The sequence below is a fragment of the Ochlerotatus camptorhynchus genome, unplaced genomic scaffold (genome assembly GCF_037179485.1).
Source record: "Ochlerotatus camptorhynchus isolate MF236.1 unplaced genomic scaffold, CSIRO-AGI_Acam_v1.1 ptg000717l, whole genome shotgun sequence".
NCBI lineage: Eukaryota > Metazoa > Arthropoda > Insecta > Diptera > Culicidae > Ochlerotatus > Ochlerotatus camptorhynchus.
This window is the reverse complement of record NW_027041192.1, coordinates 595,678-622,944: the sequence shown is the minus strand read 5'-3', so window position 1 is coordinate 622,944 and position 27,267 is coordinate 595,678. Positions and strand designations below refer to the sequence as shown.

The 27,267-nt window shown below is 38.0% G+C and overlaps 1 protein-coding gene across 1 annotated transcript in view; it reads right to left on the bottom strand.

Annotated features, from left to right (window-relative positions):
• Positions 1 to 10,087: 10,087 nt before the first annotated feature.
• Positions 10,088 to 27,267, bottom strand: part of LOC135714781 (lachesin-like) — a gene marked incomplete at its 3' end in the record, with an annotated part of 149,798 nt that continues 132,618 nt past the window's right edge. Inside the window, exon 4 of the mRNA XM_065238151.1 lies at positions 10,088 to 10,261. Coding sequence (XP_065094223.1) covers positions 10,088 to 10,261 — 174 coding nt within the window. The remainder of the gene's footprint in view (positions 10,262 to 27,267) is intronic.

Genomic DNA, 27,267 nt, shown 5'->3' with positions numbered 1-27,267 from the left:
ATGACATTCACTTATTGCAAACAAAATTAATGAAGAAAACAATAGTACTGCAGTCCTGATTATCAGAGTTTTGTCAAATAATGCAAATATAATTGACCTGTGCATCGAAGAACTGAGTATGATTGTACAGCTCCCGAAGAACGCATTGCCGACTACCACCGCTTTTTCTCGGCGGGTTTTCAACCAACCGCTCTGATTTTCTGCGAGTGGCTAGTTCTCTATTGACAACATGCATTGACTAACATGCAAAAAATCATACCAACTGGTTGAAAACCCTCCGAGAAAGACGTGACGTTTTTTCTCCATACCATTTCCACGACATTTACTCTGGTTAAGACACTATTTACTAACAAAATTGACTGACAATGTTTATAGTGTTTATCAAGTTTATCTAGTGAATATATCATGATCATCCATAATATAGTGAGTAGATGTACCTTGCCAACAACAGAAAATCACCTACTTGTTAAATAAAAGCTAATTATGATCCAAAACTGCAAAGCAGGGAAACATATTATAAATAATTATTGATTTAAAATATAAACAACGACGGAATAGAATTGGTAATACGCCCAAGGACAGAATGTGATTTGTGGGCTCGAGTCCCGCCAACAATACCGTTTTTTTTTTTACTATTTTCTAATGCACACATTCATGCCCTGCTCATCATATGTTTCACACTGCCGTACTCTAACGGAACTATCAACTCTATGAAAACATATATAAGCAATAAGCTTAAAAATGCGAATAAGAAGAAGAAGAAGTCAAGGTATTGGCTTTCAAGAGTCTTTCACAGACACATATGATGAGCAGGGCATGAATGTCCCAAGTAGCCAAAAGTTCTGATAAAAGGCTATTTATGGCTTAAGCACCTTGGTTGAAGGTGGTCTATAGAATTCTAAGCAGCCTAATTTTTAAGTCGTTATAAGAACTTGAAAGTTCCGGTACCATAATTGAAGAGCATTCTAAGCAGCCTCTGGCGGAACTTGAACGGAACTTTTAGAAAATAAATTAAAAAAGGTTTTTGTCCTGTACACTAATTCTTTATTTAGTTAGCACATTTATGAAAGCTATTTCTAAAGGCAGGTTATTAATGTGTATTGATTAAGCATTAGTAGGAGTAATGAAGCTGTTTGAAGAATTTAACCCAGTCCTTCTGCGTGAGAGTCTCAGCACGAACCACTACGTCATCTGAAATATATTAAAGTGAGCTGTTGTCCCGCCTATTGTTGAAGTTTTCTGAGCCAGCTGACTGACTTGAATACGAAACACAACACCTTGATGAATTTAAATTGGTGTTTGCCCGCATGATATTCCATCACACTTGTGGCGCAGTGGTTAGCAATCGTAGATCACATGCCCGAATACACGGGTTCGAATCCAGGAAATTACTTTTTAATTTATTTTTAATTTTTGGATAGAATGTTGCCTAAATATAAGAAATATGATTTATTCGGGCCACTGATTATTTCATATTCACGTACATTAAGTTTTGTTGCAAAAAAAGATTTGTGCGGATTGCTTCATGTGGCTTGAAAGTTCTTTTGGAACTTTATTTGAACTTTATGGAACTTGAAAGTTCTGTTGGAACTTTATTTGAACTTTATGGAACTTGAAAGTTCTGTCAGAACTTTATTCGAACTTTGTGGAACTTGAATGTTCTGTCGAAACTTTATTTGAACTTTATGGAACTTGGAAGTATTGAATGCGGAACTTTTGGTTACTTGGGGTGTGCATTAGAAAATAGTAAAAAAACGGTATTGTTGGCGGGACTCGAGCCCACAAATCACATTCTGTTCTTGGGCGTATTACCAATTCTATTCCGTCGTTGTTTTTATTTTAAATCAATAATTATTTATAATTATTTTTCCCTGCTTTGCAGTTTTGGATCATAATTAGCTTTTATTTAACAATTAGGTGATTTTCTGTTGTTGACAAGGTACATCTACTCACTATATTATGGATGATCATGATATATTCACTAGATAAACTTGATAAACACTATAAACATTGTCAGTAAATTATATTTGCATTATTTGACAAAACTCTGATAATCAGGACTGCAGTACTATTGTTTTCTTCATTAATTTTATTTGCAATAAGTGAATGTCATGATTAGCTGTGATTTGTCAAATAACGTAAATATATACAATGTTTGCATAGATGAATAACCACCGAACTTAACTAGGAATCGGACCCAGCTGCCTCCAGAATGGAACTATGCTAAAATTGACTGAGCTAAGGAAGGCTCCGTAGTCTTATCTCCATGAATATGCTAAACTCTATAATTCGGTAAATTCACGTGTATGTAAATTGCCTTCACAGTTTAAAAAAGTAGTGTAAATTACAGTTACTATGATGCATATAAATGGAGATATATGTTTACATTAAAGATCGTGTAAATTTATGAGACATGCAATGAAATATTCCACTTGTTCTACGCAACTGTCCATATTTGTATACAACATTTCTTGCAAGTTGCTAGTTTACGTGAAATTGAAGTTTACATGCATGAATGTTTGCATGCATGGATGTTTACAACACCAGTAAAATTCAGAATGTTTTCCTGTGTTTATTTGAATTCATATATCATTGAAGATTATCACGTTTCATTTCACAACACTCGACATTATATTTTCGGATTTCAGAAATGGCCTTGAACTTTTTTTTTCAAGGTCCAGTATCAGGAAAGGCACGTTCTCCATGAAAATCTTCTTCTTATTGTTCGCATTTCAAGCTTATTGCGTGCTCTCAACTTAGATTTCTATATGCACTTCCACAGTTCAGAGTTTTCGAAGAAGGTACCATTTTTGCATTGTATAATTGAGTAGGAAGTACAATGATACTCTATGATCAAGGTACTCGATATATTTTCCAACTTAAAAAAAACTTAACCGGACAGAGAATCGAACCCAGTAACGTCCAGGCATGATCTTGCCTTGTAGCTGCGCCTTTACTGACTGAGTTAAGCGAGATCTACATGAAAATGCTGCACCCAAATTTAGGATGATTTCCTGTTATTGCAAATAGCAGTGTTTGAGCTCAAATATCATTGCAATTGGTCTCTTGGTGTTTCAAGAAACTCAAAAAATATATCTGAATCCCAGGAACTATTCGTCAAGGTACAGTATCAGGGAATGCCGACATTCCATGAAAATGCAGAACCCACATTTAGGTTGATTTTATCTTACGGAACACACCAGTGTTTGAACTCATATAATTAGCATTGATGTTAGTCGCTTGACATTAAAAAAAAAACTCTGAAAAATATTTCCGGATCTCCGGAATAGTCATAAGAACTATCCTTCAAAGTACAGTATCGGGGAAGACCTATTCACCATGAAAATGCAGAACCCACATTTAGATTAACTTCCTTTCACTACTTAGTTGATTACCCTGTGTAGAAATAGCTGGTATTTAACCTTATGTATCATTGCAATTGGTGACATTTCAAAAATCTTGGAAACATATTTGCGGATCCCAGGACTGGTCGTAGGAACTTTTCTTCAAGGTTCAGTATAGGGGAAGACCTTTTTTCCATACAAATATAGTTCACCATATTTAGGTAAATTTCCTCTTACTAAAATCACCAGTAATTGAAGTCAAATATCAATGAAGTTGGTCCCTTAGCCTTTCAAGAAACTTGTAAAAACTATTTCATGGTTCAGTATCGGGGAAGGTCGGTTTTCCATGAAAAAGTTGAACCCACATTTAGGATAATTTCCTCTTACTGAAAACAGTGGTGTGGGAACTCAAATACCATTGAATGGTCCCTTGATAACTCGGAAAAATATTTCAGGATCTCATGAATGACCTTACGACCTATTATTCAAGGTACACTATCAGGGAAGGCTGATTCTCTGTTAAAAATGCTGAACCCACATGGAGGTTAATTTCCTCTCACTGAAATCACCGGCAGTTGAACATAAATATCAATGAAGATGATCACTTGGCATTTCGCAAAAACTCGTAAAAATATTACCGAATCTAAGGAATGTTCACAGGAACCACCTTTCAAGTATCGGGGAGGTAGCTTCTCCGCGAAAATGCTGAACACCACATGTAGTTACTGAAATCACAGGTTTTAGTTTCTTACATATCACTGGAGTTGGTTACTTGGCGTTCTCGGAAACCATAAGAAACATCCTTCAAGGCGCAGTATCGGGGAAGGCCGGTTCAACATAAGAATGCTGACCATCATATTTCCAAGTCTACGTACTCCAGACAGACATGTGTAGAGAGGAGCACATCATGCTGTAGACTGAAACTGATCGATGTGTCGGTCCGGTTTATGAAAATCGAAAATACGAACAACTGTTGCTCATATTCGGTTTTAGTACACGTCATTGCACTGTTTCTGTTCGTACACTACCAAGGATAAGTTCGCGAACACATAAATGAAAAATTAAATTCTACATCACCTAGCCTATCTGACCTTGAAGTGGAAATGAAGGATAAAATGATATGATGAATAAATGTTGATGATAATCTTTGCAACTTTCTAGAATAATGTTGTAAATTACCTTTTCGTTGATGTTAGATATGAGAGATATATGATAGTGAAACATCTAGGGAACCCCACATTTATGAACAGTAGTGTACGCTAAGCTGACGACGTTCTTCGCGAAGCAAATAAATATTTCTTTCTTCTGAAAGTAGGGATGATCACATCTAATGAGAATGATATGTATCATAGTCGCAAGTAATTGTGGCTTTTAATATCTGCCGGAAACTGACTGTTACACTATCTATATAAAGTTACCGCGGTTTGTCAAACAAACTAAAAAACTATTACTATTACGTAATGTGATTATCGGGAGGTAATGATATCCGATAGCTGCTAACCAGTTTCATTCCAACCTTATTTCAGGAGTCTTTTAGTGTAAAATTTATAAATTATATTCATAAATGTCTCAAAATGCAGGTTGCGCTGATTTTTTATACCGGAAGCGATAATCCCTATCGAAAATGTTCCTAGTGGATTAACTCAGGCATAACATTTGATAACGGCACAAAAGCATTTGTAAACATACTTTCTAAGGCCCTTTACATGCGAACCAAAGTACGCCTACGCAAACCAACAACATCATCGGATAAGGGCAACTATCACCTTTCCGAAAGTGGTATTGGTTTGCGTGGGCGTACTTTGGTTCGCCTGAAAAGGGCCTTAGAAAATTTGTTTACAAATGCTTTTGTGCCGTTATCAAATGTTATGCCTGAACTAAACTATGCCCAACTCTGAACGAAGCATTACATTTTTACAACAGTTGATAAATGTTATCACTTTATCAATAAATGCTACTGTCATTTGGAATAAAGCAATTCCCTATGCTGCAACTAACTTTCTGAATACATCATAGCAAAGTCTTGTCATTATCGGCTGTATTATCGTAATTATTAATTGAATCAGCTCGGTGAGATCTGAGATCTACATCTTACAACAAATCACACCGTCAAAAGGGACTCTATATAAGCTTTTTGAGGTATTGGCAATTATACCATATGACGTTTTGAATGTGATTCTTAGATACGGAAATCAATAATACCTGCTGTGTAGATTATATAGTCAATATCAAGGTGGGAGGATATTTTGCTTATTGCTTATATTGCTTCCCAAACAATATTTATATGTTTACTCCAAACAAAGAAAACACAAGTAACCTAGCTAATTTCATCGACCTGCAGAGAACACTATGTTTCCCAGTGCATATTTGGACCCATTGTCATTCAGGGCCAAATGGAGGATGTAGGGAAATTTCTTGTTGGCCATTTTCATTATCAACAACTTGAATTATTTTTGCTAAACATACGACACCACTATTCGCATGCTTTAGTCAGCCGTCCGCAAAAATCATGTGAGCCGAAAGCTCCTCGCGAGAAATTCGTGTTTAGTACATTTTTTTTCTTTCCCATGCCTTGTTCGCCATGTACCGGTACAACGGGAAAATGGTATGCATGAAATGAAAATGGAAAAACGATGCGAGGAAAGTCGGAAAATTGTACTTTGAAGTACACCAAAAGATTCCTGACATTCTCACGAATCTTCTGGTATATAATTATCTGGTACTTTATAATAAAGATCACGAGCTATCAGAGGGGAAAGATAGAACATGGTGTTTACACATTTGCAATCACGTGGCCGGAATTGGGTGGTCTTCATGTCGGAAAAACAACCCAGTTTTTTTGTGGGTTGGATTTTCCCAAAAATTTTCCAACTATCATGTTGCCAGAAAGTTATGCTAGAACGTAGTGTGCTTCGATTTTTCGATTAGCTTATTTTTCTAGCTCATTTTTGCGGGTTTTCCCAGATGTTCTAAAAAATCCCAGCAAGGGAATAATATCAATAATACTTCCAGACGGGGGCCTTAAAAACAGAAATATGTGCCAATATTTTAGTTAAAATGTTCAATAAAAAATGTGGATGAACAATTAATAAAGTAAATTTAAAAAATTTCTCCATAAATCAAGAGTAATTTTTTAAACTATGCATTTATTTTTTAGGCTCAAATGTCGTTAAACTTTACGGAGCCGAGGTTTATCAAAATACAATAGATCGTAGTTAAATTACATTATTTTTCATTTTCTTACTTTCAATTTGCTCTAAATAGATGGCATCAATCCTCTTCTTGCTATCCTCGATCAATGCACACCGTTCTTCAGGATCATCAATGTGCGAAATATTTGGGATCGTATATGGGCACTGCGTATAGGGACAAATATCACCACTCACAGAGATCAGGCTGCTATCTTTTTCGCTTGAGTCGACTGATTGCTGGTGTTTTATTTCGGTTTTGTGTTTTGCTGTTGGTCTGCAATCGGTATCGATTTCGGGAGAGAGGGCCACTGCTTACTTTTGGCTGCGTTTGATAGGAGTTTGTTGGCGTTGTTGTCGTTCTTGTTCTTGTTGATGTTGCTAGTGTCGCTGTTAACGTAGTTGTTGTTGGTGCTGCTACTGAGAGTAGAATCTTCGTTTGCTGCTGCAGCCACCTCGGAGCAACGTTGCTTTGGGTGCTCACAATTGCGACATATTTTCACTTGGTTCTGGTACGATACCAGTGTAATTTTGCCATCCACGGTAATGAATGACGGGATGGGAAGGATTTGTTTCATTTTTAAAACACGCACTCCACTGCTGGAACCTGAAAATAACTCTTCCAAACCTCGTTGCTTTGCATACCCAGGAATACAACGTTTTTCACATTGTGTGGCTGAATACATTTCACCTGTGACATATCAAGTTGCAGTTCACTTTCTAGAAATCGTTTGATTTCCGAAATACACGGTTGCTTAGGCAAAATGGATGTATCCAAAACTACACAGTTTTCTCACAAAGCCCGCATGGCTATGGGCAACAAAACTCACGCGCGTCACACAAAAGAAATCCGAGAATGGTATTATACGTCCGATCGGTTAAGGAGATGGACAGCAACTGAGTAATTATCAATAAGAAATATAAAATGAAATGTTTCCTTATATATACTGAAATAGTGCATAAAAAATTGGGAATGCACCAATAGTCCTCTCCAGATGTGTTCGCATTTGTGAAATTTGTTTGTTTAGTGAGATTTTTTTTTGTTAGCTGAGAGATTTTTTGTTGTTTGCTGTTAGAACTCATGCCGAAATAACATGGAAGGGAAGTTGGCAAATTTAGGGCGAAGGAAATTTGATGAATAACCGTCCATACAAACTGTAGTAAATTTGTATGGATGATTGTTTATGTCCCCCTGCGGGTGGAGTTTAAAAGCACTCAAAAATTGGTCTTGTGGAATGTTGATAGTGCCTAACATCGAGTAAATGAATCTTTCCTCTTATCGCATATATGAAACTGGCTGATAGACTGACAGTTGCTTTGGCTCTGTCAATAAACTACGCAGATCGCTTTAAAATGAATTTAAAACAACCATTCCCCGTGAAGACATTATTTTATACATATTTTAAATACCGTTTTTCCTCCAGAATAATTTCCATTGATACCAAATTTTTGGAATCTTAGAACCATAAAATAGACAACGGATTTGCCTGTATCCAAACGTTTTTTGGAACATCTGAAACCGTCCTCACAGTGTCGATTTTGATTAATGATTTTTTTTTTTGAATGTAACACATTGACTTAACTCACTCGGTTCAGCCATAGCTATAAAACAAGACCATGCTGAAGGTGGCTGGGCTCGATGCCAAGTCCTATTTATGAATTTTTCGGGTTGGAAAAATTGCGAAAAGTGCTCAAATAATACTAAGTGTAGTCCCAGAGGGGACGTAACACAGCCGAAATCCAGTGGAGATAAATATTTCGCCGACTAGATATCATTTGATATGATAATGATTATTCATGAATTTCCAGAATGTTAACACATTACCTGGATCATCAAAAACCTATTGTAAGATGTCTATTCATGTTTTCATTGCCACCATAAACAAAACTATCCGAACTAGTTTTACGATGGTCATTTGGTTATATGGATACTGTTTCGAGTGTGATTGTTCATATTTCATGAAGATGTGATTTGATATTTCACTTGTCATAACCATGACATTTCGATGGAACAGTTATATGGAGGCCATATGGCTCTTTTATTTATTTATTTATTTATTTATTTATTTATCGTCAATCAGTGTAGACCGTTTTACAATTGTTGTCTTAAGTGCTATTTTTACAATTTTGTCTTTGTTTATATTTTTTATAATATGTCTTAAGAACAAGTTAAAACAGCTCTATGGATGTCGTTTTGCGTGATATTGCTCATATTTCGTCGAGTAGATGTGGTTTGATATGTCGCTTGATATGGTTATGAGAGAAGTCAAATTTCACCATCTGGAACAATAATCCGGAACATCCGGAACCGATTCCAAGGTAGGCATGGTGTCTTATCATTTTTATCTTTAATTTTAGAGAGCTCCAAGAAAAAAAAATCAGTATGTTGTCGCTCTGATAAGTATGAAATATGATAAAGATTGAAAAACACCCCCATGCCATCACATTCTTGAATATATAACAAAGAAGGTGGCACCTGGGGGGAGGGGGAGGTGGATGTGAGTACCACCAAACAGAGTAAGAACTACTCACCAGAATGATATTAAAAAAAAATCAATTTACTCGGCCTTGGCATCTCTGAAATACAAATTTTTGAAAATAAAAAGTTTGTTTTGGGCTTTAACGGGTTAAGCTTATATGGTTACATGTATTAATTTTACATTAAGTATGAGCATTACAAAACTCTAGCAAGGATGTTTAACGAAATACATTTTGTGTTTTTCGAAGTACATTTTCTCTGAGTTCAAGGATAGTAAAAATACAAAGTTTTACTAAAATTAAATTAAAACAAATTGAGATGTGTTGAAAGAAATTTCACCAACGAAATTGATATAGTGTTTGGATCTAATGATTAGCCTACTAAATTCGGCCTACGGTTTTCAATTTCGTACGAACACATAGAAACGTCATTGGATTTACATCGTCGTACGGATGAAGGCAAAAATGGAGTGGAAACTGCACTGAAACAATTAAACATAATAATTTCATAAGGCTCGAATTATGAGCGACACATATGAATTTCATAAGCGTGACTTATGAATGACTTAGGTCTAACATGAGGTAGCTCTTATACGCCTTTAACCATTTAATTTCCCCAAGCGCTGAAAGACGAGTTGTCAACACAGGACCCCGTAATCTCATCGTCCATGATTCGATTCCAGTCTTTTCCATTTTATTGTTTTCTTGTCAACATTATTTTTCATAAGTCAAATCAATGAAATTGATACCGATTTCTTGTGGCTAAAATTCTTATGGAATTCTTACGTTCTTTTGCCTCAGTTTCTGTTTAAACACAAAGGGTGTAAATATTCATACTTTGCGCTCTCAAAGCCATTGCGATTTAAAACTATGGTAACGTACCAAACGTATGATTGAATCGTCATCGCCGAAATCATAAATATTTTTGATGTTTTCTGTTCTATAGGACGACAATGGGTTCATCTAACTATCTTTACCGTGCCGCATACCCTTGATGCTGGTGATTTTCAGTCAACTACGGCGTCATCAATTGTATCCATTTCCTACAAATCAAAACAGCCAGCGGTATCATCTTACCTCTAATAAGCTCTCGGCTTTGTGGCTTCCGAAGGAGCATATATTCGCCGTCTTCTCGTTTCCAGGTGACACGGGGCGTGGGATGGCCCACCGCTTTACACACAATGGTCGCATCCTCACCCTCCTGCACGGCAATGTCTGCCGACGACTCTTCGTTGATTATGTCCGGAGGGACTGAAAATGAAAGAAAAACAGATTCTAATGGTAAAACAAGAAACAGGACAATTCATCTCTTAAAATACGATGTCTAAGGCTTCCTGCAAGGTCCCATGACATCAGAGCAACTCTCTCTGGACACGGGCAAACGGCGCTCCGTAATTACTTCTACACCTAACGAAAATAATTACACCAGAGCGAATGCAACGTCTGCGAGTTAAATATTGTATCTTAATCTTTGTCGGTGTTTTATCGGATGCATTTTTATAGAGTTTCACCGGGAAGAAAAAGCTCGCTTTGTACCGAACCACGTTGCCGTGGAAAATAAGCAGCTAGCAGTTTTTCCAGCTTCCTCCTCGTTTCGCAAGAACTTTCATTTGGCGTTTTTTTTTTGTCCTCTCCTCGGCCATTATAACCATTGTAATTTTCTGTCTTGCTGCTTTTGTGTGTAAATTGAATTTTTGTTCTCAGCTGGAAGGCACTGACAGAGTATTTGCGCAAGTTTGCGCTAGAAGGGGTATTTATTTGGTTGCGTTATTTGAGCAACAAAGGTAACAAAGGAAGGCGTCAAACGGGTGAGGCGTTAATCAGTTAGCCTGGAGGGGCCATTTATTTTTTTCTTTCTAAGAAATGGGTTCTTTGGTAACGTTTTAACTTTGGAAAGAAATGCCAGGAATTTTGCACGGGCAGCTTGGCTGAATTTTTAAAATTACAATATTGTTCGTCAATGATAGTAATTTCAGTGTATAATATTCTAGAATAGTTTTATAGTAAAATAAATGAGCAATGTCATATTTTTCCCCATATGGAAAGTATGTTTAAGCAACTTTTGACGCTCTTTTATAAGCAAGCAAACTTTCGACAATCTTACTCGAGCTGGTATCTGTTCTTAAAATATTCTTCTATTGTTGATTTTCGTAAAGGCCCACGCACATTAGATCCCGATCGGAAGCGTTGCGACAAAGTTACAGCTAAATTTAGTGTCTAACTGTTAAACGCAACGCAAACGGATCTAATGGTTATGATTTTTGGAGGCAGTAGACGGTTGCTCTAAGGACTCATGTCACCGTGATGAAGCTGCCAGCTTTGATGTAACGGGGTCTGTTTTCGGATATTGTGATTTATCGAAGAAACTTCACAGAGCCAAACAGAGCTTCCACTATTTGTCAGAGATTGTTTTTTTTATATTTGAATCTAATTTTTTATATATATTGACTATCCGTTATCTACAACCAATTACCCGTCCGGTAGCTAGCAGCTAAGATCTACTGAGCAGAGCAAACCGAGATATAATTCTTACTATTCAGATTTTTTGAGGCCCTGCCAGGATCCTCCGATCATCTCCAGAATCAGTGGACTTTTTGGATAAATTACTTATTACGGGTATGTTATTCGTTTAATTTGGTGGGTCCATCAAATTTGGTGCTGGCATGGCAGACAATACGATTTGAGAATATTTCATAACACACATCACCATCTTTAAAACCGAAATACCTATACCGTTCAGTAAGAAGGATTAAAACGTGATCATGAGCAATTTTTCAAAAACGAAACAAAAGGAAGCACATAATTAAACTTACGGTGATCACTTATGCGCAAATTACCCCGTTGATTATGTGCCACTGTAGCGAACGAAACACCTATAGCAATACAACAAATCGTAACCTATTTCCATTCAGCTATTTTTCGCTAAACTTTTCTCGGAAGGTTTAATCGTCGGATAAACGCTACCAGAGCGGGATAGCCTTTCAATGATGAGGGTAATTTCAGATTCATTATGCGATGTAAATCCAAAGCATAAATAATTCCAACAATGTCCCTAAGTCAACCGGGGAATAAAAGGTGCCCATCAGGCGGCACAACCATTGCCAAGTGGCAAAGTTACCGAGCGGACGCGAGTGCGAAGTCGAACGTACTTAATAACGAAGTTTGAGAAATTCCTCCTTGGAGCTAATTAGGATGAAGGGCATTTGTTGAAAATAATCCGTTTCGCGAAAACATAAGTGGTGACCGAAAGTTTCTTGAAAGGGTAAGCTTTTGGGCACATCGGAGGGAATTTTTCAAGCAAGTTGTTCGGATGTTAGGTTTTCCCAAGTGCATTACATTGTTATTACACGATAAGTTATTTTGGTGATATGAATATCGAAAATATTAATACAAATAGGTCCACAAAGAAGTAAAACACCCTTGTCAGTGTAAAGTTCAAAAACGCGCGGAAAAATTAAACGACAAGACGGATAAAACTACCGGTCATAATCTACGTAGACCAACTTGTGATACTTTCTTCCCCTCTCATATACTACAGTGGACTTTTCTGAAACCCCTACCACACCTCCCTATAGTATAGACTTTCATAATAATAAAAAAAAATCAAAATCGTTGATATATTGTATTCATAAATTTAAATCGACTTTTGCAGAATATACTATATTGAATATGAATAGATGAATATTTGTTCTTCCGGCTTGATTGTTGGCTTGCACGAAACTTACGCTCAGATCAATCCTATTTCTGGTTTGTACTGTTACTGTTTTGAGATAACATGAAAACTTAATACGATGGAGATTCAATATTGTAAAATATCCACTTATTAGTTTGTCGTACAAGAATGATCGCCATTAACAATAATTTACAATTTTGGAAATCAAATTCAAGCTATGTAGACTGAGACACTATCCCCCCTCGTAGACTAGCGTAGTGTTTTTGCTGCACGCTTACTCCTCCAAGAAACCCTACGTGGTTTAAAACTACAATTGATCGTCACTGACGTATTGTCACTGACAATTTAGATGATTTCCCTTGAAATTGATCTTTAGCTCGAGAGAGTGACGAAAACTGTTTTGTCATTATCGTAGTGTATGGTCGATATTTTGCAGCATGGCTCAGAATGAGATTAGGCTTGAGCTTGAATGACTCCACAGATCCAATTTGCTACTCTATGATTGACAAAGCCAGTAAAATTGCTCAATGAACCAAACGAATGTTCAGTACCGGAAAAACGAAGATAATATCGTGATTTTTTTCATCTCTTTGAAAAAGTTCAATAAGCTGAAACTTTTCAGAATTTGCATCATAATTTCTCAAATGTTGGTAGCTGGTTAATCAACTGTTCAATGTTTATCATGCAAATAAAAGGACGAGGAAACATTGATTTAATGAATAGAACAAATACAATAATTACCTCGGGGGTAGGTAAAATAAGCGTGTATAAACATTGTTATTTTCCTATGGATAAAATACAATAACTAGATACTAGAGGAAACTAGAGGAAGATTTGTAGGAATAAGGGATAGCTACAACAAATATTGTGAATAATAATTTTGTCTTTGTTAAATAATGCCTTGAAAACTAATTAAAAAAAAATACTACTAGCTGACGTTACGTGAAAAAATATATTGCTTTATTTTGGATTTGTCATTGTAAAGTCAACGTAATCGCAGTGCTTATTGTATGTGCCCATCATTTGGTTCAATGATCCAAATTTGGCATAATTTGTACGATGGTGGTTTGTAGCAAATATATTTTTATTTCTTAAATGTCTTAAAATGGAGCATATGTATAAAAGGACGACAATAGTTCTATTGAATCAATACGATTTTACGAATGAAATCACAGCAAATTCACGACGCTCTTTTAATGTTTGGTTATTTATGAGCATTAGGGTGTTTCATTTTGAAAAAAGTGATGAATTTTTGATAGGCCACCCTCCAGTTCGATTCATAGCCCCAAAATATGAACCTGTGCAAAAAATGGTAAAGATTGATGAAGGTTTAGAGGTCGCGCCAATGATTTGGATTTTGTATGGAGATTTTGGTGAATTAGTATGGGAAATTATTGATTTTCGTTTACATTGCTCTAACTTTGGTTGTAGTTGTCCAAACGTTGAAAAAAAAAAAAATATGTGGTTGTCATGACAATGATCAACAAGCCTGTTGTTGTTGCGATGAAATTGGCGTTGTTGCCTTGTACATATTCATCTGTCAATTTACCCTATTTTGCCATTTTTTTCACATTTTTATAATTCTTGATACGCTGCAAAACTGAGCGTAGCAACTGTAGGCTTTTTGTTTATTGCCATAGCAATAACATACTAAATTTTTTCGACATTTGGACAAGTAGAAGCAAAGTTATAGCGATATAAGCGATTTTTTAAATTCTTCCATAGTAATTCCCATACAAATTTCAAATCATTGGCGCGACCTCTAAACCTTCATCAATCTTTACCAATTTTTGCACAGGTTCATATTTTGGGGCTATGAATCGAACTGGAGGGTGGCCCATCAGAAATTCATCACTTTTTTCAGAATGAAGCACCCTAATGAGCATACATCGAGCAGTTTAAGATGGCAGAGGAAATACAGTCCAACCTAACTTGCGGAGTGCATATAATAGAAACTGCTTTTGAACAGACTCTATTCTTTTTTCGTGTGTGATCGAGAAAGGAGACCAAACTATGCTTTAACATTACATAAGCAATGTACAATGTTTTTTATAGTATACAAATCGTGAAAATGGTTTTTTTTTTCTTTGGTTTGTTTTTTCCGTCGATCTTGTTTTCCGTGCTGAGCACCAATGCTACCGACGTGCCAGGAAAACAGCTCCCACACCTGGACCCTACCTATCGACCCATCAACTCATGAACCGGGGACCAACGGCTTTACTTCCCATCCGAAGGAAGGCGTGATCAGAGATGTTATGCCTCAGAACATCCTGGCGGAGCCGACTGGTATTGAACCCAGGCCTGCTGGGGTGAGAGGTAATCACGCTTACCACTACACCACCGGCGCCGTTTCGTGAAAATTGTAGCAGAAACGTTTTAAGAAACCAAGCATGTTGTTATGAACAGACCCATTAATGTGTTATAAGGATCGGTGAAAGTTAGCATTGAGTCTAAGATAACGCGTAGATCCCTGACTCTATCACACTTTTCTACGTTCTGGTTTGCTAAAGTAAATTGTTATATCGGGTATCCCTAGCAACATTGCAAGTTTTATCGTGGTTTTATGCCATTCTACAAGTCTAAATCATGGTCTACAGAACCCTCATAAAGTCTTAATTGTTACTTGGGATGTTTCGTTTTCTACTAAAGGTTACATTAAGAGTTACATTTTTTACATTTAATTGTAGCAGGCTTTTGTGACTCCAAGTATGGAATATCTGAATTTCTTTGTTATAGGGGAAATAGATGTAATGTCGGCCTAGATGCCGCTAATTTGGGCCCATACATAAATTCAGCAATCGACTAAATTTTCAATATCGACCAAAAATATCCATTATTTTACCTCGGAACTGGTTCTTCCTTCCAGGATTGGTTTCTTGGTTGAATTAGATTGGGCGCAGAAATTTCTTCCTTATGCGGTGAGTAATGGGATCCAATTCAGCACACAACACAATTACAGTTTATTTTTGTTACATTAATACTCTGTACATTTAAACACTTTATTTAAAATCACTACACTAAACATCGAACATTTATTACAACTAACTACATCTATTACAAAATTAAAAACTGGTCCGGTGACCGTCTGCTCATCGAGCTGGCCCTTTTGTATCTAATTAAAATGAAACCTAATTCTATGCCTTCTCGGTTCTTGACCTATCACAAAAGTGCATATGCAATTAATTTTACATGGTCTTCTCTTAGTCTGTTGTAGTGGTGGAATCGTGTTTACACTTCAATCCTCCAGACGATGACAGTACAACACGTTCCACAGTCCCATGCAGCATTCGGTTGTGGAATTTGATGTTGAACGCACGGTTGTGATTATTTGTTTTGTATTGCTCCTCAACATTCTACCCCCTCCTGAAATTCCGAATTTCTGAAATGAAAAGAAAAAAAAAACTACCTCTTCGAACACATGATAGCATGATGATCAACTCTGTATGCCAGTTTCAGCTAGCTGACGCGATGCTGGCAAAGGGCAAATCTTTTCAACAGGCCTCTTCAGGAATCCAGTGGTGGTCTTCAACGTTACGACTCGTACTACGCCGTCTGTTCCTGGATGGATATCATGAATACGGGCCATTTTCCAACATAGTGGTGGTGTATTTTCCTCTTTGATGATCACCAGTTTTCCTATGGATATCGGTACAGGAGGTTTCCAACGTTTGACCCGGCCTTGCAATTGAGCTAAATACTCCATTCTCCAACGTTTCCAAAACAGTTGCAGTTTCTGTTGAATTAGCTGCCAGTAATGTAACCTGTTCATGGGAATATCTGTGAAGTCCAGATCTGGTAATTGTTGCAACGGTGCTCCGGTAAGGAAATGTCCGGGAGTTAAGGGTTCTAAATCATTCGGATCATCTGACATGAGTGTTAGAGGTCTCGAGTTCAGGCATGATTCGACCTGCACTAGTAACGTGTTAAGATCCTCGAATGACACAACGGTTTCGCCTAAAACCTTCAGCAAATGAATCTTTGCAGATCTGACGGCCGCTTCCCAGAGGCCACCGAAGTGTGGCGCACTAGGTGGATTGAAATGCCAGGTTATCCCTTCCAAGTTACATGCCTTCACTATTTCGTTCTTATGATCCTTGCTCTTGAGAAGTTCGAACAAATGTTGAAGTTGGTTACGGGCTCCTACGAAGTTGGTCCCGTTATCGGAATAGACGTCAGTACAACGTCCTCTTCTGGCAATGAACCTTCGAAATGCCTGCAGAAATCGATCCGTCGAAAGGTCAGTTACAAGTTCGAGATGAACTGCCTTTGTACACATGCAGACGAACAGTGCAACGTACGCCTTCACTGCTGTCCTACGAGGACCAGGTCGAAAGTAGACGGGTCCAAAGTAATCGATTCCTGTCTTGGAAAATGGTCGAGCTACAGTGACACGGGATGCTGGTAGTTCTCCCATGAACTGTTCAACGGTTTTGGGCTTGGTTCTGAAGCACCGTAAGCAATCATGTACTACTTCACGTGCTACTTTGCGACCTCCCAATGGCCAGTAGCGTTGCCGAACGGTTGCTAAGAGAAGCTGTGGTCCTGCGTGTAGAAGTTTATGATGGTAATGATGGAAAAGTAATCTGGTCAACGGATGCCTTGCTGGAAGTACAACAGGGTGTTTGGTGTCTTCAGCTTCTACGGAATGTCCAAGCCGTCCACCTACTCGGATCAAGTTGTCCCTTGACAACTGTGGATTGAACCAACGAAGTGGTGAACTTCTTGCTACTGGTTCGTTCTTGGTTAATGCCATCCATTCTTGCTCAAACTCCTCACGTTGTACGCATCGTATGACAGCATGCTCCGCCTTGCTAATCTCTTCCGTTGTTAGAAAAACTTCAAACCCTACGTTTTCCCTTGATTTTTGCAAAATCTCAATAAATCTTAACAAATAAGCCGTATGCCTAACTAGCTTGGTGAAACTCGAAAACTTCCTGACGAATGATTTTCCAAATTCTTCAGGCTTTGGTTGAGCGCAGTGTGCTTAGGATCTGCTAATCTCTTCCTCAGTTTCCTCTGTGACCCTTTCCACAGTTTGATTTGGCCAATTACATTGCTCTTCCTTAAGCCAAGAAGGTCCTTCCCACCATACTTCATTGTTACTAATCTCCTCTGGTAACATTCCTCGTGAGATCAGGTCCGCTGGATTCTCCACTCCTTGAACATGATTCCACATGCAGTTTTCCGTTGCGTTTTGAATTTTAGCCACACGATTGGCCACGAAAGTAGTCCATGTCGAAGGAATTGCCTTCAGCCACTGTATAACACAGGTAGAATCCACCCAGAAGAACGCTTCAACTTCGATTTTCAATGCAATCAGAACCTTCTCCTTCAACTGTGCCGCTAATAGGGCTCCACATAGCTCTAACCTTGGAATGGATTGTGATTTTAGTGGGGCGACCTTGGATTTTGATGTAAGTAACGCAACGCAGCAATTCCCTGAAACGTCAGTGCTTCTAACGTATGCACACGCTCCGTATGCCAACTTGGAAGCATCGGAGAAGAAGTGCACCTGAACGGATGTTGCCTTCGGTAGTACGACACAGCGCTTGATCGATATCTCGTTCAATAGCGGGATTTGTCTGTGAAACTTCATCCATTCTTCACATTCCTTGGGCGCTAGATGTTGATCCCATTCTAGCTTCCTTCCTTCTTCATCCATCAAGCACCATAGACGCTGCATGAATATTTTTGCCGTTACTATAACTGCACCTATCAATCCAAGAGGATCGAAGAGAGTTGCGATCATGGATAATAATTTCCGTTTCGACAACTGCTCATTCTCGCTGATCTTTGGGGTTTTGAACTGGAATTTGAAGACGTCGCTTGTTGGCAGCCATAAAAGTCCCAAAGTTTTCACAGCTGGATCTGGATCGAGTTGAATTCCCTCTTTCGATAGCGCTAAATCGTTTTCCGGTATACCTTCCAATACAACAGCTGAATTAGAGGCCCATTTCCTCAAACGGAATCCTCCGCTCTCCATCATCTGATCGAGTTGAATTCGAAGCTGCCTTGCTGTTTCTTCATCATCCTCACCCGTCAAAACGTCATCCATGTACACGTCTTGCATGGCTGCCCTTGCTGCCATGGGAAAGCGCATTTTTTCATCCATTGCCAGCTGTTTAAGGGTTCGCGTTGCTAAATACGGTGCTGGCCTCGTACCGTAAGTAACCGTACAGAGCTCGTAGGTTTCGGCTCTGCTATTGAAATCCTTGCGCCATAGTATGCATTGAAGTACCACATCCAACCAGTCTACCCAAATTTGACGGAACATTTTTTCCGCATCAGCTACCATCAGAATTTGCTTGATCCGAGATCGCAAAATCATAGCACGTAGGTCATCCTGGATTACTGGCCCTGCCAGCAGCGCATCGTTGAGCGAAACTCCTGTAGTGGTCTTACAAGACGCATCGAACACCACTCTGACCTTGGTGGTCGTGCTACTCTCCTTAACTACGGGATGGTGTGGTAGATAGCACCGAATTACATCTCCTTCTGCAGTAGCGTCTACCTTGCGCATGTGTCCTAACTCCAAATATTCCTCCATAAATTGGTCGTACTGTTCCCGCAGCTTTGGTTCCCGAAGCAATCGTCGTTCTATCCCTTGAAGACGGCGGAATGCGATATCCCTTGATTCGCCCATCCTAGCTTGCACGGTTTCGTCCTTCGGAAGTGAGACTGTATATCGACCATCTGTACCACGTCGTACCGTACGACCATAGTGCTCCTCGCACTTTACCTCCGTTGGTGAATAATTATTGGGAGACTCGATTTCTTCGCAGGCCCAGAATCGAGTTAATATTTCCTCCAGACTATCTGTAACCGCCATGTTACAGGAGATCCTTGGATTTGGGTGATCAGTTTTCACCAAACCAGATACCACCCAGCCGAATACTGATTCCGTTAGTGTGGGTGGGAAATCCGTTCCCCAACTCGATTTCGTTGCCTGTATTGAAGAAGGCGAAGAAATACTGGATTCCGAGTACCATATCCACTGCCTTGGAATTGAAGAATGCTGGATCTGCCAATTCCACACCTTCAGGAAATTCCCAACCTGTCGCCTGCACGTCTGTTGTTGGAAGGTTCGCTGTTACCCTCGGTAAGATGAGGAATTCCATATCACGAGAGAATCCGGAAACTCGTGACTTAACCTTCGTCGTGACCTTGTGCTTTACCCGCGTATTGGATTGACCTATACCCAGGACGGATATATCCGAACGCCTTCGTTGGATATTCAAACGCTGACACAATCCTTCAGTCATGAAATTGCACTCTGATCCTGAATCCAACAAGGCCCGTGCAGGAAAACTGATCCCTTGATCATTTTCCACCAAGACGACGGCTGTAGCAAGCAGTACTGACGAAGAATGACGGTGTGCCATATTGGATGACACTGCTCCCGTAGCCGGGTTTGTATTTTGCTCTGCCGTAGCTGAATTGCTGTTCTCTGCTTCAGTAGGTTTTTGCGCTGCATTTCCCTTTGTCCCATCTGATCGGAAACATACCATTGTATGATGCTTCGCCTTACAGCTTCGGCAAACAAAGCGAGATGAACATTCGGATGCCTGATGTCCACGTCTGAAGCAGTTGCGACAAAGCGAGTGATATCGAAGCAGCTTATCTCGAGCGGACACCGTTAAACGTTGAAATGACGGACATTAGTATAAGAGATGAACTTCTGAACAAGCCACGCATCGACCACCAGATGCTTGCACCACGTTATGACTTGTTCGTGGAACGGAGAACTTCTTCTTGAAACATGTTGCTGAATCTCCCTTGAGTTCAACAGATTTGGATGGAAGCGAACACAAAACTCGAATCCGTTTTTGAAGAAATCCCGTTAGATCCTTAATAGAATCTTGATCCTTGGAGGCTGAATATTCTTCCCATCCTCGCCGCGTAACAGGATCTAGTCGAGAACCAAGAATATCCAATAGCAGCAAATCCTTGTAGTCCTGCGGTTGGACAAGCTGATCCAGATTTTGAAGAATACGCTCAAATCCTTCCAACAAGGACTGAAGCTCGGACGCTGACTCCTTACCCAGCGTAGGAAGCTTGAACAACGCTTGGACCTGGCGGCGCTTAAGTAATTTGCTGTCGTTGTATCGTTTCGTTAATGTTTCCCAAGCCACTTGATAATTCGCCTTTGTGATGGAAAGTGGATCAATCAAGGCTTTAGCTTCACCAGTGAGGCTCCCTTTCAGGTAGTGAAACTTCTCGATATCGGGCAGATCGGGCTTCCAGTGAATCAACGAAGTATACAAATCACGGAAGCTCAACCACTCATCTATGTTACCATCAAAGGTCTGTAACTTGATTTGTGGGAGTCGAACGTGCTCTAACGTAGACTGCGTTCCTTCAACGCGAGACTGATTCAAGGCGTGGACGTCTTCCAGTTCCTTAGACTTCTCCAGTAATGAAGTTTTTACGGCAAAATAATGTTGAATGAACTCTGGCCTCTCCTTAACACATTTACCGTCGTCATCGGAATAATCTTCGTGTGATTCTAAGTCGACTAAAGAATCGTTAACCTGTTCCCACAATTCTTCTAACTTATCTAACCTAACTGACACCTGAATAGCTGTAGTTTTCTCATTCATTGACTCAGAGAACTTATAGATTTGCTTGAACATCTCTAAGAATGAGTTGAGTCGGGTTTCTAATGGCCTGAGGGATTGCTCCTTCTTCGTTGCAGTCGTCCTCGGCATCGTGCAGCAGAATTTGTTCCAGGGTTTAATGAAAAACGAAAACAGTTGTAGTATTCCGTATTGACGCCTAGCCTCGACTAGACATACACTGTAGAGCTAATTACCTTCACAACAGAAGACTGTTTCCCCACTACAAGTATGTACAACGGTCCAATGGAGTAAATCAACGCTTATCCGTCACGCATACGATAGATCGTCAGTCAATTGCCAGTATCAAGGTTCGCGAGGGAGAAATAACCATGTAGTAAGCAACCAATTCCCATGCCTCGGCTGGGCATATACTGCTACATTAATTTTACCTGGGAGAATAATTCACGATACTGGTATTTCAATAAAACAGAGTGCCGGCTATTCACGGGATCACAACTGTTGTTCCTTAATGCGTAGAACGTGCTGAGTATGCTTCGGTGGGCCCCTCGAACACACGTTCCACAAAATTAATCGATCAATGTTTACGCATGCATCATACAGTGTTCAAAGAGGAATCAAAAGTGCCGCATGTAATATCTGTGTTATCCCAGCATCGGCTGGCCATATACTAATTGGTGCAATAGTGAATTAATTCAAACTAACCTGTGCAACCAAGTCGTCTACTGATGACCAGTGATGAAGTGGGATAGGTTCTGTTGCTGGAGTGATGATCCAAACGTTCCAAATGTTGGATATTTTTATGTGGAGAATGGCAATCTCCGATTCGGCTGATGACGTCACGATTTGGCTGATGGATGATCGATCCGGTTTCGGTAGTAGTGGTGAGCGATGATAACGTTGATTGTGTGGTGAAGATGCAACCGTTGTTTTGATTTTCTCTCGGATGGTGTTTTGATGCAGTTATAAGTTGGAATTCACTCGAAAATAATTGTTGTTAGATTGTCCAGAAATCCAAGCAACGGCTGGACATATATCTTGTGTATATTTACCTGGATGAACCAGGGCGGATTGCCGTTGATTTGATGAATACTTCGATGCTCTTTCTTGCAGATTCTAGTGGTGAGGATCCTTATCCTACGTGGTTACCGATTGTTGTTGATCGATGGTAGATGAGTGTAGTGCTCGTTCGAAGAAATTAGTGTTAGCCAATATTTTTAACCTATCTCCGGCTGGACATATTACTAATGTGTACCCACCTGTGGGACCAATTAATTAGTCCGTATCCAGCCTATTTTCGATGCGCAGAATGGTTGACTGATAGAGGCTTTGTGATCCTTTCACGATGGCGATTGATCTCGAAGAGTGATGATCGAGATGGCGAATTGTGTCGTTGGTGCTATATAGTGATTCCAATGGCGGATGTCCTCGTTGATTGTAGAGGAAGTTGATGATTTAGGATGACCTTTCCTTGATATCCGGTTCGAAGGACCAAAATGTTTTACCTCGGAACTGGTTCATCCTTCCAGGATTGGTTTCTTGGTTGAATTAGATTGGGCGCAGAAATTTCTTCCTTATGCGGTGAGTAATGGGATCCAATTCAGCACACAACACAATTACAGTTTATTTTTGTTACATTAATACTCTGTACATTTAAACACTTTATTTAAAATCACTACACTAAACATCGAACATTTATTACAACTAACTACATCTATTACAAAATTAAAAACTGGTCCGGTGACCGTCTGCTCATCGAGCTGGCCCTTTTGTATCTAATTAAAATGAAACCTAATTCTATGCCTTCTCGGTTCTTGACCTATCACAAAAGTGCATATGCAATTAATTTTACATGGTCTTCTCTTAGTCTGTTGTAGTGGTGGAATCGTGTTTACACTTCAATCCTCCAGACGATGACAGTACAACACGTTCCACAGTCCCATGCAGCATTCGGTTGTGGAATTTGATGTTGAACGCACGGTTGTGATTATTTGTTTTGTATTGCTCCTCAACATCCATTATACCGACGCACCGGTATTTTGTCAAGCTTGTAAAGTTCGATGGTACTATTTAACAGTGATCAATAACATTCGAACACCAACAACGATTTTTTAAACTCCTTTATGTTGATTACTTTTGCTATGTTCTGTACTAGAAGAAACAATTTTGAGAAACTAAATTATATCGAATCGATGGCAATAAGACGTCTTCAAGCTCTACAAATTTGGCCATGAGCCCAAAAAATTTTCTTTAACTTGCGGGAACTTCGTATAACTTCAAATAGAAGTTCAGGGAAGATAGTAGAAATTAAGTAAACTTGGTAGAAATTCTGGGAGCTTCGTTGACCCTTAGGAACTTGGAAAAGGGAACTTGGAAAAAGTCTGAAGAAGAGAATTCCTTTAAATTTAAGGAGCTTCGTAGAAGTTAAAGGAACATTATTTTATTTTAGAGAAACTCATTATTGATCGGCAACCTCCACATAATGTCAGGTTTTTGTTTTCCTCATGGACTTGGAATAGTTGTGGAAATTATGTACAAATTCAAGAAATTTCGTTCATGTTCACGGAAAATCAACGAAAAACGTAGAAATGCAGCAAACTTTAAAGAAGTTTTTCGAATTTCGTAGCATTTTGAGTAGCTCCTTAAAACTTCGTATAAGAGTTAGGAATTTTAAAAAAGTTCAGGGAATTTTGTAAATGATCTAAAATAGTTCAATAATTTCTAAGAACTTCAGGGATCTTCGCTTTAGTTTAGGGAACATCGTTGCAGTTTTCAGAGATCTTACTCTAAAAAAGCTCCATGAACTTCTTGGAGGTGTCTTTCCAGAAGTGCAAAGATGATTTTTGTAGAATTAAGAGCGATGGAAAAATATATGGAATTTGGAATAAATTCAGGGATCTTCGTAGAAGTTGTGGAAATTTTGTAAAACTTAAGTTTTGTATATGTTCAGGAAACGTTACATAAGTTACAGAATATTCTTTCAGACATCCTTCCTAGACAACAGGAAATATACGAAAGATCTCCATATAGCCGGAGACATTAGTAAGGTTCACTGGATATTTGATAGGTTGTAGGTTGATCAGGAAGTATTCAAAAGTTTTACAGCTAATGGAATCAGATGGAATCTTGAATGATGAATCAAGATTTCATGGTCATATTTGTACATTCTCTATTGGGAAGACCCGTGCCTTGGTGGTTTAGCTATATTGTCAAAAATTTGCACTCCAGCAGCTGAATTCCGGGCAGAAATTTTAATTTCTGCATATACCTAATATGCATAGTTTTCTTTCTTATCGATGAATTGTTTGTCCGAAATTCAGCTGCGGGATAGTTTGCATGGATTAGCACATACAACATTCCGTGCTTTTTCTGTGTATTTTTGATTAAATAAATTACCTGAAAAAGCTCTTACCTGTATAAGTACGTGTAAATAATAAATTGATACCAAATGGGTTAAACCACAACAAACTAAATTTTATATATTAAAAATATTCCAACTTTTGCAAAAATAAGTTAAATTACTATCTTGTTATAAAAAGGGACATAATTCAAGTATTGAGTTCATTCCTTTCGATTAGAAATATAGTTAAATTTTGATTTTATATATAACTCCGTATATTGGTTAGTCCGATGCATCGAATAAAAAAATTGTTCTGGATAAATGCGTTAGGTTAGAGAACTACTTCGGCCTAATCACCCATTTTGGGCCTATCGAGCAGAAAACTTCAAATAAATCCATGATTTTAGAGTTAACAAGTCAATTATACATTTGGTACGATACTTTAGTTAATAAGCTACGGAACGAACTCAATGATATCTCGTGTTATGAAGGTTTGCATCCATTATTCCCAAAAACGCTCCATTATTCCCAAAAGCGCTCCGACCGAATCAATTTTATATCTTCATCCGATAGGCCGAAGTGAATTCATTGGCGTTTCAATGCGTTAGGCCGAGTTTAGAATCCATAGGCCGAGTTTCGCGTCAAGAACCAGTGTTAGACTTTTGACAATATCTCAAAGATTGGTTTCTCTTTATCAAATATTACTGTACATACGGAAAGGTAAATAAATTTGGAAGCCATCAGTAATAATAACATTCCGTTTGGTGCTAAACTGCGCTAGATTAAGAAAGATAAAGTGTGGGTTGTGCTTAATAGGCCGGAAATGGGGTATTTAACCCTATTACTTTTTTTTTCTCTTCAAATATCGGATTGAATGTCATGATATCTTAAAAAACCCGATGAAATTAAATTATATCCTGATTATTCACAATGTTTGCCACATGTCAAAATTTTTCGAAATTTTTAAATCTTAATTTTTTCTCACTTTCCTATCTCGAAGAATTTTTCTCTCGAGAAATGCTGTGAGTCTCACAATGTAGGTAAGTTTTCTAAGATCTTGAATTACGAATTTTGAAGACCAGGAGATTCAAAACTTGTCTAAGCCTATGTTATCGAAAACTTTTTTAAATCCATTAAATTTATTTTGAACAAAATTTCGTCGACTTTTTTTTATCAGGCTCATTTGTTTTGTGAAGTTTCAGTGGCACTTTTCATTAGGTGAAACATATTATAATTATAAAATTCTTATTTGTTTTAAATATTTATGTACCGTAAAACGGGGTAACATTGATAGTTTTTTAAAGTATATTCTAAATATTTTTTACAGCAATGACTGTTTTTCAAATTTTATATTTTTTAAACAAGTACTGAGGATCCAAGAGTTAATTCGTTAGTTGTTGAACGAAAATTAAAACATTTGCACTATGTTTTGAGTTTTATGACCGAATTTCAGTATTTTGATTTGGGGTTACTTTGATAATGCTCGATGAATGTAGATAAAAATGAGTGAAACTCAAACAATTTAGTTCCTTAAATATGAAACTTTGAATCAGAAAATTTCATAAGCAATAAGAATACAACATTGAATTTGTGATGGTTGTATCGGAAATACACTTCATAAGTGATGGTTTGATTGCTTTTTCAAAATGGCGAAAAACACGAAAATGGTTTTTTAATATTTTTGTAAGAAATGTAACGCATACTGTATAAAAACTATATACCATATCAACAGAAATACCCTAAGCTATAATATGGAACGAACGTTTCTTATTTGGAAAAAGCACAGCGAGTAAATTTATTCTTTATATTATACTATCAAAGTTACCCGCATTTTCAAAGATACCCCGTTTTACGTTACTAGATTTTTTAAGAAATGACTGTCTAAGAAGGATCATTCAATTTTATCTTAGTCTTACAATTAGGACAATTGATCTAAATTCGTGGACTTTTATTTACATTCGTATTCGAAGAATTGATGCTTACAATTTTTATCAGAGATATTCTTTTTTATTAGTTACAATATCTTGAAAACATATGAGTTTGGGATCCCGAAACTATTTTTATTTTAACATGAACAATATTAAGAATTGTGCATCTGCAGCATATGCATGAAAGTAATTAGTGGATAACTAAATTTTCGACGATTTTGGACAATGCGAAACATTTCTCTTTTTTTTTAAATAGTTTCTTGTTAAAAATCATCATTGTTATCGATGCGTAGAAATATTTCTAATCGATTGGTGATAAAATTATTGAAATTGGTCCAGGAGCAGCTGAGTTATTAACGTTCAAATTCTTTCAGAATTTCGTTACATGTTCTATTTTCGGTTTTCACAAAGTGTACACCCATATAGAAATCACAGACGTAGTCGTACGTCAAACAATTGTGCATTTTGAACATTTTCCTACGTCTTAAATGTATTAAATTTATTTTGCGTGCACTTTACCTTGAAATAACCAAAATTTTATAAAATTATAAAATTCAAACTCCCAGAATTTAATTTTGGTTCCTATGTCTGAGATTTGACTGATGGTGAAATATTCAAAACCTAAAAAACAGCTAGTTACAAAATTCATGAAATTATCTAACTCTGAGAATTTTCTTAAGTTTGAGATGCTTACATTTACAAGTTCCGGACTGTTATTTCATAACAAAAACGATGAACAA